The sequence below is a fragment of the Epinephelus fuscoguttatus genome, linkage group LG3 (genome assembly GCF_011397635.1).
Source record: "Epinephelus fuscoguttatus linkage group LG3, E.fuscoguttatus.final_Chr_v1".
Classification (NCBI taxonomy): domain Eukaryota; kingdom Metazoa; phylum Chordata; class Actinopteri; order Perciformes; family Serranidae; genus Epinephelus; species Epinephelus fuscoguttatus.
Window position 1 is genome coordinate 39019075 of NC_064754.1, and position 16397 is coordinate 39035471.

The 16397-nt window shown below is 40.1% G+C and overlaps 1 protein-coding gene across 8 annotated transcripts in view; it reads left to right on the forward strand.

The window, feature by feature from the left end:
• rbfox2 (RNA binding fox-1 homolog 2) overlaps positions 1-16397 on the forward strand; it is a 43909-nt gene that overhangs the window by 18042 nt on the left and 9470 nt on the right. For 7 of the 8 annotated variants that reach the window (XR_007448633.1, XR_007448638.1, XR_007448634.1 and 4 more), the window contains 5 exons: positions 7633-7839; positions 10174-10344; positions 10875-10928; positions 11056-11148; positions 15040-15127. Coding sequence is in view for 5 of the 8 variants with exons in the window: in XM_049568722.1 (XP_049424679.1) it covers positions 7633-7839; positions 10174-10344; positions 10875-10928; positions 11056-11148; positions 15040-15127 (613 nt within the window). In the remaining 3 variants the exon portion in view is untranslated. The remainder of the gene's footprint in view (positions 1-7632; positions 7840-10173; positions 10345-10874; positions 10929-11055; positions 11149-15039; positions 15128-16397) is intronic. The other variant, XM_049568731.1, reaches the window with a different exon arrangement.

Sequence of the window (16397 nt, forward strand, 5' to 3'; positions counted from 1 at the left end):
AGCTAAAATGCATGTGTTTGGGAAGTACTGAACATATTACTGGATAAATGAGACTTGGATTATACTGCACAGCCAGACCTCCGTGTCACATGGTCAAATAGCTTTACAAACCCCCTCCCCCCCAAAATTTTAGACAATAGCTTACCACCATTTCTGTAACTTTCCATAACCGATAATCTGTCATTCGCACCCTCTTCACGCCGTGACTGGCCAGCTGTGCAGAGGTGAGAAACTAAGATGGGTTTAAACTTCTCTCTATGAATCAAATTTTTCATGTGTAACACAACTATTTCTGTCACTTTTCATTTGAACATTATAGTGCAACACTTGACGCGAACCAGGAGCAGCTGTTTAAAAATGTGCATGTCCCATATTTACTCTGTATTGCTTCTTACCCCTCTCTATGACTGTTAGCTTTTTACTCCACCATATGAATCAGCTAGAAACACTTTTGCATTTTGAAAAAAAGACAAATGACATCTTTCCAAGCATGGCCCGACACTTGGCACAGCAGAGCTTTGAGCTAAATGTCAGCATTAGAGCTGCAAAAATTAGTCAACTGATTATACGATCGACAGAAAATAAATCTGCAACTATTTTAATTATCAATTCATAGTTTAAAAGTCTAGTGTGTAGGATTTTGGAGAATATATTGGTAGAAATTCATTCATTCATTCATTCATTTTCCATAACCACTTATCCTGTTAGGGGTCACCGGGGGGGGGGGGCTGGAGCCTATCCCAGCTGACATTGGGCGAGAGGTAGGGTACACCCTGGACAGGTCGCCAGACTATCACAGGGCTGACACATAGAGACAGACAACCATTCAGAAATGTATTATAATATTAATAACTAATATTGATGTCTTTTCATTAGTGTGTAGTCAGCGTAAAATTAAGAATTGTTGTGTTTTTGTTACCTCAGAATGAGCCGTTTACATCTACACATGCAGCGGGTCCTTTTCCATGGAGTCCGCTATGTTGTTCTACAGTAGCTTAGAACAGACAAACCAAACACTGCTTCTAAATAGAGCCAGTCATTTTTTCACATCAGCCATCACTGGCACATGGGATAAATTTCAGTTGGCTGCTATTTGCAACCTCACCACTAGATGCCACTAAATCCTACACACCGGACCTTTGAGTCTTTGTTTTTTTGTTTTTTGGGTTTTTTTTCCCCCCAAGCAAAAATGCGAAAAATGTGACATTTTCAAGTTTTCACATGTCATGATCTGCTGCTTTCCTTGGTCTTACATATAGTAAATTTGTGGGTGTGGAAATGTTGGTTTGACAAAACAAGACATTTGATAAAGTCACTTTACCCTCTGGGATATTTATAACAAGCTTTTCTCATTGTTTTCTTGTAGACCAAATGATTCATACATAGTCATTAATTGCAGCTCAGGTCAGCATACTAATAATATGCTCATAGTGACAATGCTAGTGTGCTAACATTTGCTAATTAGCACTAAACACAAAGTTCAGCCAAGGCTGATGGTTATATCGCAAGTTTTGCAGGCTTTTGTCATAAAATTCTGGACTACATCAAATTTTGACCTGCTGATGGCGCTGGAAGGGCTCACCAAAATTGCTTCAGTTCATCCCGAGGGGAAACATTAATGGGTTTTATCACAATTCATCTGATAGTTGTTGAGATATTTCAGTCTGTCCAAAGTGTTGGACACACCAACATTGTCTTCCACAGAGCTGTTTGTGTGGCTGAAAGGTTTTTCATTTCCATAATAAACTGTTTGCCAACATTTTGCAGGAAGGAGGTAAAACTTCCTGTATGCAGGTTCAGTCTCAGTGTATCGTCCCCTTTCTGCTTTTCCCATTTCACCACTTGACCCAGCCTGGGTGATCAGCTTTCCCTTTCTAGCACGCCACAGCGGCGGGTCCAGTTTCCCTATTTCTGTCTGTCATCCAGGTTAGCTCTTACCTGGTGACCCAGGATGACTCACTCCACCCGCTATCATTTTTACCTCCACTAATGCAGATCATCCAGGGTGAGCTGATGCAAGGCGAAGCCAACCAGTGTATCATTTAGCACATAATGTATTTTGTCTCCTGCAGTTAAAAGCCTGATCTAAACTGACTAATTTCCATCGTCTCTGCTCTCCTTTTCTGTCTCTCTCAAACATAATGAATTCAGGATGTCTCATCAGAGGATTTCAGCTCATGTTCACATTATTACCATCGGTGATGTAACAGTGTTACAGAGAGAAAATTCTTCACATATTAACAACTTTCTGGTCTATTTTTAAGCCTTTGTTCATTAATTAGAGCATAGAATTATGACTAATATAAAAGGATGGGTGGAGTAATGTATGGAAACTTAGAATAAATATCTATCCGATACAATGAGATTAAATGAAAGTTCTTTATGCAGAAAACTCAGGGAGAGTCTGACATTTTGTAAACCTAGATGAGTATTTACTTACATATTGATATTATATAATCAAAACATTCACAGGGCCTAATGACTGTAACAGTCTGTGCAAATAATGAGCAAACATTTTCTAAAAAAAAAACAAGGTATACAGTAAGACTGCAGTGCTGCTGTGTGAAACTGAGGCAGGACAGGAAGGCGAGGATGTGAGGGATGTTATCACTTATCAAAACCTTCATTTGGAGGCTTGTGGACAAGATTGGAAGAGGTTCATACAGCTGCAGGGTTTAGAAGGAGCGGACACAGCTGCCGTTTCAAAATGTGAATGAAGTTAAACTTGGACTCTGTGGTCAGTAATCTGGCTCGAGTGCTGTGCTCTGAAGATGGAGAATGTGGTTTCTATTCTGGCGGAGGTGGAGACTCCTCACCTGGCAGGAGATTCAGCAGTTTAGGTATGAAAAGCGGATGCGTGCAGTGAGGAGGATGGCAGCACCGATTAATGATGAACACATATTTACTGTATGTTATCAGGGAGAGGAGGGAGTGAGATAACAGGATTGCTGGTTGTGATTACTCTTCTGAAATCAGACCAGTGCCGCAGTCATAAAACATTGAGTTCAAAGCATCTGATACAGTTTCTTTGCTCTTACAATGGCAGTAAAAAGAGGACTAGCCACCAAGAAAAGTAGTTTCTTACAGCACAAGGGAATTTCTTTTAATTGATTATACAAGTGGAGGCCGGAGCTGAAAGCTGTTGGCAGTGTCGCACTGCAGCTGCATCCTTCCATAGTAAAACAAAACACAAACAAGAATATGTTAAAAGATTGTTCATGTATGTAAAAGTGTGTTATTAGTTTCATGTGCCAGTTGTATTTATTAATATTATTAAGGTCTTATACCTAATATATTATATTAACTTTATCATCAAAGAGGAAATATAATTTGTAGTAATGGCTTTATAAAAGAAGCCAGGATTGGTGCATAAATCAAGGTGTTTAATGAAATGGTTAAACACGCGTGACTAGGCCTGTCACAATAACTATCGATTTATCGTGCGATATATGGTCATGACCTCGATCATTTTGCTCACCCTGATGTTGCCTGTTGTGTTTACATACGGAAGAATATCAACAATATTTTAGCCGACATGATGTCAGAATGAGCAGCAGGGTTTTCTTGACCATTGTAAGACTGGGGTTCAGCTATTTTACTTGCGTTAGTCCAAAGACATGTAAAACAATGCACAGCGTAGCTTACGGATAGCCTGCGGCTATACTTTTGGAGTGGAACAGTCTCAGTCCTAAAAGCCATTAGCTTGCCAACCCCTGGTTATGAGCCAAAATGTCTGTCATTTGTAGTTTTTCTTCTCCAATAACTTAATCCTTCGCTGCGTAAACTCACCAGCAAACCGCCTGGCTCCAAGGCCGCCCAGCCCTGGTAGGCGACTGCAACACACCAGTTGAATTATGGAGGCAACTGTGGTTTCACTGCAGCTTTGCTAAGCTTGTCTAAGGGGCATCGCTTTGTTTTGTTTTTGTTGGCCATATGTTGTATAAAATCTCAAGCCGAGTAATTTTGGGCCACTCCTATAGGGGTACTATAGTTTTATATACACTTTATCTTGTATATATTAACAGTTGTTTATTGCTCCTCAAAAGATGTTGAAATATATATAAAAAAATATATGTATTTTTAAAATCCAATGGCTGAATGTTCTTATGGATTAGAGGTTCATCTCTCTTTGAAAAGGTGTGCTCATATTATCATGCTACAATATTATCAATTGTTTCAAAATGACATCATATCATTTGTCACAGTAATTTCTTGAACAATATATCATCCAGCAAAAGCAGTTATCACATGACACCAGTATTTCCTTTACCATGTGGATGCCTTCAGTTCTGTTAATTATGTGGAGTCGTTGAGTTTTGCCTAGCGAGAGGCGACATTTTCTTGAAACTTGACAATAACATCTAATAACAAGAGTTGTTAAAGCAACTGTGAAAAATAGATTTCAAACAGTTTATTATTATTTTACTTAATTAGACTTGGTTTTCAAGTCAGTAAATTATTTTATTATTTTAGTCAGTTATTTACAAGATTGATTTTGGAAGAAAAAGGTGAGATTCAGGATAAATAGATGCACCCTCAAGCAAAGAAATAATGGATTTGGTGTCTATCGTGCTTGTCCCAGTGACAAGGTGTTAAAATATGTATGACTTACCTCGCCACCTGTAAAAAGCTTAATAATGTAGTTATTAGTTACTTCGAATCTTGTGAATATCCAATATAATACAGAAAGTCCGGTTGTGTTTACTTGTGTGTGCCTGTGTTATTTACCAGACAAAGTTTCCCTCTCACTGTTGACCCGGTGAAGCTCCGCTGTAGCTGCTCTCATGTCACAATATCGATGTGATCCGTGTCGACCGCGTGCATCCCTCGGTTTGTCACTGAGTCGAGGGGCCCGGCTACCGTGTCACAGGTGTGACGCTGAGAAAGGTCAAAAAGCTGTGAGACAGATGGCATGCATGCGCTCACACACACACACACACACACACACACACACACACACACACACACACACACACACACTCATACATGCACACCCTCCCACACACTTATAACACTCCCAAAGGGACAGAGATCTATTGTGCAACTCAGATGGGCATCGCTGCATTCTGTCACACACACACAAACACACACACACACGAGTCAGTGTAGCCAAGCAGATGTCTAGTAAGCATGTAGTCTCTTTAGTGGTGAAATCCATTTTGGTGGTGGAAGAAAAATGCACCAAATATGACTTTTACTAATGAATTATTATTATTATTTTTATTATTACAACTGCCTGTTTCTAGCGCTACTGTTCAGCTGTTGCTACCACTGCAAATAATAATAATAATAACAATAATAATGAAAATAATAATGATGATTAGATGTAGGAGGCGAACAGGAAGACGAACAAGAACAAGGAGATTAAAAGGATAGAAAAAGAATAAGAAGAGGCTGCCAGATGCAGCAGCCATTGTTCAGCCATATCTTTGTTTATTTTTTAATATATTTTACTTGTTAATACAATTTCCCCTCGATTTGCATCTTAAACTTGTTTGACAACAGTTGTCTTTTATGATTTGACTTTGTTTTTTGGGTGTGTTTTGATCCTTTTTTTTTTTTTTTTTTTTAACTTTCTGTCAAGATTTTATCAGATATTTATTCTGTTTTCTAATTCTAGGTTCTTATTTCTGTTTTATCTTAATGACAGGCAGTGACTACCTTCCATCTTGATAAAGGTTATTGAACTATTTAAAGATACAATATGCAATGCTTCCACTTTAAAATGTCTAAAAACAACTAGATTATATTATTATAGTCTAGTTATATTATTATATGTTTTGTTGAATTGTGAACTTAGATTATCCCAAACATTTCAAACAATGTTCAAAATCAGAGAAATCCTTCATTTTAATCAAGGGTATGATCTGTGTCATTTGGTCAAGTTGTCAAGGATTGACTTTTATCCAGTTTTAAGCCACATTTTTAATGTACATTTTTGGTTGTTTTTTACTATATATTTTAAATAACATATTCTGAAAATAACATATTCTGCCTTAAAACACCAGGGTCAGCGATGGAATTAAGTCCAGGATTTAATCACTTTATCCCTGTCAAATGCTGCGTTTAAAGGGGGTCAAGTTCAGCATGTTTACAAGAAGAGTCCATATGAACAGCCCCTTGTTGTAGTATTCTTGACCTTGTTGGAGAGTTCCGAGCTCCAGACTTCGTGTACACGACTTCCCGTGTCGTAAACACGAGCTCACAAGTTCCATTTGAAGGCAGAAAAGTCAAATGTGTAGTATATATCTATCTATGCTAGCGTTATGCCATAAAATGGTTTTAACTCACATGCACTGTTTATATGACTGTTTCCAATTGTGTTAAATTATGTCTTTTGTTTTATCTTAAGCCTACAATATACAGATAATGTTTGTGGCTGCAACTACCAGTAGAAGCTTAAGCATTGTGCTTCCATCTGCAATGAAATTTGCAATGTGAATATAATTTTGCCAACACTTTTTTTGGTGATTATTTCACTTTTCATATAATGCTATCGAAATAGTAAAATTTCTAATTTGCCCATACTTTACATCTGTGGCACGTTCCCATCAGCCTCAGCCTCAGCCTCAAGTTTGGTAATTAGCTTAGTTTGCTAGTTGAATTTAAAATTAGCGTGCTAACACACTAATGTAAGATGATGAGCATGGTCAATATTAAACTTAACTAAACATCAGCTTGTTAGCATTGTCACTGTGAGCAGCCTCAGTAACTAGTGTAACTGTAGACTTAATCTTGTTATAAATATAATGTCAGTAAACCAAACTAACAGATTTTTTCAGCATGTTGCAGGCTTGAATTGATCGGCCATCCAGTGCAGTTATTAGCAAGTTATAAAAAGACCAGAAAGACAGCGATGGTTGGTTAATCTTTGGAAGCTATGGCTCAGAGCCAGGACCATGCTTCTTCTATCAGTCATCACCTTTTATCGTCCCATCCCCCCTTTTCTCTCCCGTCCCTGCTGTCTCCCTCCGCTCTCTAACTATTACCATTTAGGGTATCCATGCCCCACTGCCAACAGCTAGGAATGTGTCTGTGTGTGTGTCTGTGTGTGTATGTTGTGTTTGTATTCCACCATGTGTTTGTGGGTGCCTGTATTGTTCTCCTACGCTCTCGAACGTCGGTACCATTTTTTCTTTTCTGGGGGTAATAGTGTTCACAAAATACTTGGGCCGGCTTCCTTACTAACAGTTGGTCTTTGTGTGAGCATTTAGGTGTGTGGGTGTTTGCGTGTCAAAGGTGGTTTGTGTGCAGAGGCGTTTGTGAGTGTGTGTGCAGGCGTTAGACACTCACCATTGTACAACACCGAGCACGAAGGCATCTGACCCTCAATAATAGATGTGGCTGCAGTGAATATTTAATGGGTGGGGGGTGTGCATACATGCATTTACACGCACACACACACACACACACACACACACACACACACACACACATACACACACACACATACATATGTGAGGAAATGGAAATATAATATCCACGCTTGTATGACTTTTACACCGAAGCTCTTGGGAAAGTGGTCTCTGTGTGGTCGGGTGATGCTCTCGGTAAAAGATACTGTGGAAGTTAGCCAACCGTCTACTTAAGCTTTCACTCCTTGCTCATTCTCCTCTCTCTTCCTTCCAACAGGGCTCTCAGGATAGTGCTGGTGGTCAGGAGGGACTTGTACCTCCACCTTTCTCTGCATTCCCTCCACCTCCACCGCCGCCCCCCCAGAACGGCCTGGCCCTGGATTACGGGGGCAGCCTGTACGCAGCGGGGGCTGTTCAAGGCCCCGTGGAAGCCGGTGGAGCAGCGAACAGTGCCGCCAACGCTGCCAACAGCCTCAGTGTCCAAGTGAGTGCCAGCTTCTTCCTCTGTGTGCAGCCCACATCAGGGCTTTGCCTTGAGAGGGCTCCCAGAGTGAGGAAGAATGTTATAGATTTAAAAAATAGTAGAAAGTCACTGGGATGCAGAGACCTGACTTGAATGGTACCAGTTACAGATCCAGTACCCTTTTCGCTTAAAAATCTGTAAACCTCTGTTTGCAGTAGACCGATTAGGATCTTTCCTAATTTATGTGTGAGGTAACATGAAGCTGTAACTACACATTCATTCTTAAAGAGCAATTTCACACCCCATGATAGCTTCAACACAGCCTCCCTCGCAAATTCAAAACATGCATATGAACCCAAGACTGTTCAGAGTTGTTTGAACTGCTAGCTTAGCATTAGCCCAGAGAGGCTTCAGCAGATGGTTTGCAACCTTTCCACGGACCCTTAAATTGACACACATTAGGCCACAAACCACCATTAAATACGAATTTGCTTTAGGGACCCCCATCTGAAAAGATTTTGATTGTTGGATATAATAAAAAATATTTTGTCATAATTGCTGAAACTGTAACTACATCCACATTAGACAGATAATCTGTGAAGAAAATCCTATTCCTCTGCCTATTTCATTGCCTCGTAGTACTGGCATTACCACATGTGAGCGAAAACAACCAGTCACAACAGAAGTCTCTAACGCAGCTGTCAATCACTTCTCTTGAACTGCATTCAAACTGTAAAACTAGGCAGCTGTTGATCAAATGTGAATCAAGATTCTGTCATTGCATCGTCTATTTCTCGCCTAAAATGTTTCCAGAAACTATATATCTGTATTTAGTGTACTGTTTAGATGTAAAATGAGAAAGTTTGTGACCCGGCCGCCTTATTGGAAACAGTTAAGCCAAAAATGAAGCACTGCCCACCGGCCAGAGCAAACGTTCTCTTTTTACAGCTTAACAGTACACTGTAGGCAATATAGTAACAGAATCTTGATTATATTTGATCAGCGCTGCTTACGAGCAGAGATTGACCAGATTGAGGGGGCGGCAGTAGCTCAGTCCATAGGGACTTGGGTTGGGAACCGGAGGGTCGCCTGTTCAAGTCCCCGTCTGGACCAAAATATGGAGCGTGGACTGGTAGCTGGAGAGGTGCCAGTTCACCTCCTGGGCACTGCCGAGGTGCCCCTGAGCAAGGCACCGAACTCCCCAACCGCTCAGAGCGCCTGTCATGGGGGAGCCCCCTCTCCACTTAGTGCATGTATAGGTCCAGTTTGTGCATGTGTGTGTTCGGACCTGTGTGTAATTGACAGAGTGAAAAATTGAATTTCCCCTCAGGGATTAATAAAGTATATAAAACTTTTTTTTAAAAAAATGACAGCTGCATCAGAGACTCCTCGGCTCTGATTGGTTGTTTTCCCTCAGCTGGGGTAGATTCTAGCAAATGCCATGAGAAGCACTACAAGTTGAAAGAGGAACACATTTTTTGTCTCATGTCCTTCTTTCAGAATATAGGGACAGTTTCAGCGAATATGACAAACAGTTATTTTTATAGAAGTTACTATCTTTAGCTTTAAGACTTGAGCTCTGCTGTTATCAGCTAACGTTACACTTTAGGAGTTAATTGTGGGGGAAGTGAAACTTATTATCAGATTTCTCATTCTCATTTCTGTAGTGAATTAAAAAGCGCAAATAAAGTCTTCCCCATTTTTCTGCGGACCTCCTGGAACTCCCTCAAGGACTCATGGGGATCCTGGGATACCTGGTCGAGAATCACTGTGATAGGGGATGTGAACGAGTGGTAGTGAGAGTGTAAATTTACCCTGAAAACTATTAAAAGAAACGTAATTCTGGCTAAAACTAAAACAGTTTAATTTAATAATCCTGTAATAAATGCAACCCTCATGAAGGCTATAAGGTTCCTTTTTTTTCCTAAATATGATTAAGTTTTAATTTAACTGGTCATTTTGGAAGCTGTGGAAACAGTTTGTGGTGCTGTGGAACTGTGTTTTGTCCAAGCATTTAAGGATAGGTTAAATAGCAGAAACACCTCTCTGTATAATAAAGTTCATTTAAGTCAGGTTTACTTACTTTCAGGCAAAAATACCATCATAATATCATCTTAAATTTAATATATTTGGACTGTTGGTCGGACAAAAGGAGCAATCTGAAGACATTACTTTGGGTTCTGGGAAGTAGTGTGGGTATTATTCACTATATTTTATCTTCTAGACAAAAAGACAAATTCATAAATCTGGAAAATAACTGACACATTAATGGATTAGAAATAATTGTATGTTGCGGGCCCACAACTACTGTGTAAACAATAAAAGTCTCCCTTTTATCCTGTTTGTTTGTCCCAGCAGTCAGATGGGTCCTCCCAGATTGACGGTCAGTCAGTTGTTGGCTCGGGGGGAGTAGGTGGCGGCGGGACTGTTGGAGATGATTCAGACACCAAGGGGACCCCCAAACGCCTCCACGTGTCCAACATCCCTTTCCGCTTCCGAGACCCGGACCTACGGCAGATGTTTGGGGTATGTAGACCGCAACATTCCCCCTTTTTTCCACTATGCATCATCACATAACAACAACCCAGAAAAGGATACAGTTAGTAAAAATAATGACTCAAAGGACCGATCCAGTGACGTCAGCACTGTGTCCTCAATTTCTTTTTACTGTTTATTTCCTGTCCTCCAGTGGGATTTTAAATGAAAATAAGGCTCTGTCATATCTCTTTTCATCTAAAAGGAATCCGTTTTTGTGCTGTTAGACTAAAAAAAACACAAAACCTTTGCTTGGACTGTCATCTTGTAGAAAGATTATTTAAAGCCAGGTGTAAAAATCTGGCCATGTGTTCAGGCTTTTTTGTCAGAGGAATGTCTCTGAAATGTGGTGCAGAGAAAAGAGCAGAGGCGAGGAAGATATGGTGGAAGAAAAGACTGCCAGAGCTGGCTGGGTGCCAGCTCATCATGGCTGAACAGTGCTGACACCCTGTGGCAAGACGCAGCACAAGACTTGCATGCCTCTTCAGCCTCCTCATCTTTTTCTTCTTTCTGTTTTGCAGCAATTTGGCAAAATCCTCGACGTAGAGATCATTTTCAACGAGAGGGGATCCAAGGTAGGGAGTTGGAGCAACGTTTAAAATTTGTTAACAAATATGAACTCAGCAAAAGCTTCATTTTCAACCTTCTGTCGCTCTCCCCCTCCTTTTCTTTTTCCATTTTCTTCTTCTCCTCTGCTTGCAGGGTTTCGGCTTTGTAACATTCGAGACGAGTGCAGATGCAGAGAGAGCCAGAGAGAAGCTTCACGGTACGCTGGTGGAAGGACGTAAAATCGAGGTAACTCACCACCCTCACCCTTTTTTTTGTTTTTGAAACGGCGACCATTTTCTTCTCCGTTTCCCCTCCATGTCCGAAAATGAGAGTTTGTTCTGGTCGTTTTCTGCCCCAGAGAAGGTTTCCGGGTGGCTGTATGTGTTTGACTCTAACCCCTCTGGCTTCACTATAGCATGGTGCAGTGGTGCCACGCACACAGACGTCTCTTTTGACGGCACTTCCTGTCGATGTTTATGCTGTCATTGTTGTTGTCGTTGATGTTGTGGGCTGTCCATTGCACCTTGATCTTAAAGCTGTGTGGTTTGCAAAGCATGCTGGGTGGAGTGGCTACACAACAGGCATGGCCGGTGAGACGTCGCTACACGGGGTCGCTGACGATGTCCGCTTCTGTCACAGCATGTAGGATCTTTTCTTTCTTTTGTTTTTTTGTTTTTTTTAGTTTTCCTGCACCTTTTCCATCACCATCATCACTTCTTCCATGATCATGATGAGTGGCCATTTTTGGTTTATGGTTGTGTTAATGACCAGAAGGGCAGTTAATGGCCTCTCAGGAATTTTTCCTCTGAAAAAAAAAAAAAAGTGCTTGCTGGTGTCTGTAAGAGGCTACTGTATGTTGCATGGATGGATCATGAGGTCAGAGATCGTCACTGAGTTTTTCAGTTAATATTACACGGGTGACTCTGGGGAGCAGGTTTTTTCGTTTGATGTGTTAACGGACTGATGCATGATGGGGAGCATTTTCAGGGGGCAGTTTTTTCTGGAATGAGACTGCTGTGAGAAGCGTGGTGTCATTTCTGATGCTTCAGAAAAGCTGACTGTTTAATTTCAGACGTGCGAGATGGATGGTAAAAAAAACAAAAAAAAAAACATGTTTTATTTACACACACACTTGCATCCACCACTCCTGAAAAAGAACACCAGATCTCATGGAAGTGCATTTTGTTGTGACATCTTTTTTTTAATTTGTCAGCATGAGCTCGGATTTCAGTTGCAAATGGCCTTGGAGATCAGATACACCATGCTTTCACCATTTGCTCTGGCTCTTGATTTCGAAATCACGCTTTCTTTTTTATTTGTACTTGCTACTAAAGCTCCTCTGCATGGTCTCGAATGTCTTGCACTCTTCTCTGTCTCTGTGTGTGGGTGTGCAGGATTAAAAATACGGAGGGCGGAGAGAGAATGAACATGTGAAGAGAATGCAATAGATAGCTGTCGTTCCCTCTCCTTTCTTTTTCCTTTTTCCTTTTTTTTATTTTGATTGGTTCTCCTCCATCTCTCTCCACTCTTTTTCACCAAGCCAGTCTGTCTGTCTGTCTCTCCCAGTTTGTGTGTCCCCATATGCACCTGCATTTCTGCTGTCCACCCCTCCCCCCATATCTCTGTCCATTCCCCTGTCCTGTGATGTAGTCAGGTAGCATAGACATTGGAGAACGAGATTAAGTTTGATTTTGAGTGATTATTTTCTCAGTTATCTGAATATAATCTGGGCAGTAATAACAGGTAGGCCCCCCTCCCACTAAGGTAGATAAAATTATTTTTCTGTTTCCATTTGTTTGCTCCTTTTATCATCTTTTATGATCTGTGTCTGTAGTGGGTTTAAACCAGTTAGAGGCTAGATTGTTGTCAAACGGCTGATACTTGTAGGTGACTGTTGACACGTGACCTGTTACATCACTTCCTCTCTGCCACAGGGTGGGGGTTGCTTTTCATTACCTCGTTTTGTTTATGTTTTTTTTTTCTTTAATTTTGATTTTATTTGGATCATCATTTCTTTCTTACATATATTTTCTCTATTTCCCTGATGATTTTTGTATGTTGTTGTTGTTGTCAGTCTCCACGGTAACTGCTCGCGTGTCCTCACGCCGTTTCCCTGGCAACGGTAAGTTGTGTACACATGGCATCATCTTTGAATGACCCCTCCCCCCACCCCATCCGTCAAAAAATTGAAATAAAATGCACCCAACACCCAAATGAAGGACTCCTCTACTGAAGGGAGCTTGATTGATTGATTGATTGTATTGACAGAACATGATTGGCTAATCCTGTGATTGATTGGGGAGGTGGTGAATGAAACGATTATGAGATTAGCCATTGATCGCATGGCATTATAAAGGCCACTTGTATAACTGAATGTACTGCATCTATCTGCAAGTGCAACAACTATGACTACCACTTCTTATGCATTCATTCCAATCACCTCTCTAACTGCATTCAGCATTTAATTCCAGAGCTGTATCCTGCATGGTTTACTCTCTTTCTCGTCATCTGTATGACGCCATATAGTACTATGTCATCTCTTTGTGTCATGTGTCAGCCAATAGCTGCATTTTTGCACCTTAGTGGGACAGCATGCTGAAGCATGAGTGCTATGTTAGCTTTACCGGAGAGAGGATAATAGTTGTCTGTATATCATGGTGTATTGTAGTACTTGATGATCCCTTTCTGTACCACTTTGTAGACTGCAGACAGTTGTAGAGGTATGGCTGTTTAGATTTAACATTTAAATTACAGATGTGGATGAATAGTGTGCGCCCAAAAGAGGATGCAAGCTTACTTCAAAGCAAATCTACTCCTTATATGTAATGTGTAAACCTTTAGCAGCCTTTCTAAAAAAGAAAAAAAGCTGCCTTGAATTAATACGCAGACCCCAGCAAAGCAAACTTAAAAATTTCTGCCACTGATTGAGTAACGGCAGCTTCTCTTCGTTCTGATTTCTGTAAAGAGGTGTCCTTGTTTTACTTTTTGATCAGTTTGGTTCTGGATGGTGTGTGTTGGTGGTTGTGTGCTTCGAGGTCTCTCTGGTGTGCGACACTGATCTGGAATGCCTGGCAGTGTTTCACAACCATGGTTTGATTTGATTTTTTTGAGGAATGATATTTGCATCCCCCATCCTCTCTGTCTTTATCTAGACTTCTCTGTCTCTCCGTATTCGTTCTTGCTCCATTCATCATTTTCTCCATTGTTGCTCCTGTACAGTTAGATCCAATGTAGGCAAAATGGTCAGATGTATTTTTTGTATGTGTGTGTCGCATCTTGTTGTTTCTGTTTGTTCATTAGAAGAATTGCACATTTGGATGGATTGTTCACTCTCTCTCTCTCTTCTCCACATCATGTATGTGTTTTTCCGTGTCTTTTCATGTGGACTGGCTCCTCCTCCTGCATCCCTCTATATTTCTGTCTTATCTCTCTCCCTCCCCTCCCTCTTTTTCTGTATGATGTGTATTGGACTGGGAGGGCTGCCAACCTTTTTTGATTGGTCTCTTGCTGCATCTGATGCTTGCTGATTGGCTAGTTTTGCTCACCTCTGGTGATGTGATGCGCTCTTGATTGGCTGTGTGTAATTTGTGTATGAACTCTTCGATTGATGTTTTTTGCATTGTGTTCAACTGATGAATCTGCCGCTTAATTCACCTTCTTTTTCCCTCTTCTTTTTTTGTTTTAAAGGTAGCAATATAATGGTCTTGGATTTCTTTTTGAATGCTTTTGTTCTGAAATATTTTGTTGTTTTTCTTTGTTCTGTGTGCCAATGGTTGCATTGTTTGTGTGCAAAACTGCCTGACTTACTCACCAGGATCCTTGTTTTCTATGTCTTTCTCCTTCAAAAGAAGCGCATGCATCAAATACCATCGCTGCTCATCAACAGAATTAACCTCTATCATAAGTAAAAGAAAACAGTTTTAAGTATAACGACACCTCACACTTAAATTTCAGTGTTAAACTCTGATCATCGTGCAGAGTATGTCCCTGATGTGTCACAGACTACATTCAGTTTAAGAACTCAAGACACAAACTTCACATGTGATTTGATTCTGTATCATTCTGATAATTCCTCAGTGCTTGTTTGTCCCTTAAACTGGCTCGATTTAGCCGCTGACCACTTCTTCTGGTGTCCAGGTGAATAATGCCACAGCCAGAGTGATGACGAACAAGAAGATGACCACCCCGTATTCAAACGGAGAGGGCCTCGCGACGCTGCCATATGGTAAAACACTTCGAAATTAACAGCTGATTCTACCTTTTCTTTTGATACATGATGACTAGACTGGGCAAAGTTGTTAAAACTGATATCACCATATAGATAATTACCATTGTAATGAATTATATCCCATAATAGTGCTGTCTACTAGTCACAATACTGGAATTTCTAACTTTGTTACAATACCTTAAAAATTATTGGTATGTAACACCATTTTCAATACCATAGGGAAAAATTGACTCTAAGGGCTTGAAATTAATTATAATATTAATATATCAAGGCTATAGCATGTCAGCAGTGACACTTCTTTTCTTGGTTAGTAGCAGGCAACAGCAGAATGACTGCAGTAAACATTGACAGCTAGAGAGAGTGAGGAAGCACAGCTGGTGCTGGTGTGTTAATACCTTGGAAAATTAGTGCTGAAACTGTTTCCAATATTCAGAATCAGTATATATATGTATTGATAAATCGATGTTGTTGACAACACTATCCCACAAAAAAAAGCCTCGTACTTTTTTAAAAGTTGGACAGTAAAATTTTGTTTAACAGTAACATCAATTATATTAAATCATAATGATGTGACTCCACTAAAAATCTATATAGACGTTGCAGAACTGAGTGCTTCAGGCTCGACTTTAACACCACACACACACACACACACACACACACACACACACACACACACACACACACACACACAGACCCATTCCTCCACAGTGTCTGGTTCACTCGAGATGCTCATGTCACCTCTCCATTGTCATTCTGCTGAGCTGATTATATACCTCGCCATAGTCAGGGTTAGGGTTCATATATTCTTGTTCTATATTATAGTAAACCAAGTGATTTACATATTATATTTGATACTGTATTCTATGTTCTATTGCTGTGCTGTACTGCTTTTGATATGTCTTACATTAAGTTTTACTATGTATTTGTAATAGTGCTTTACCATCTTTGTACTATACACCTGGGCTGTTCTGAATATGGAAGATCCCAACATTTTCAGCAGCCTACTTAAAACTTTCTTAAAACAATTTAAATTTTACACAGATGCAAATGAATGTAGGAAAGAAAAAGGAATGTTCATCATCACAAAAACAGAATAAAAAAGAGTTATAATTTCTGACCATGCACAGAACTATCACAAGTGGTAATAACAGTAACCAATAACACACATACTATGTGTCATGGCCTTTACTATATCATAATGTCCCATATTATACTGTATTATATGTTACATTAACTTGCATTGTATAACAGTATAATGATTTGATTT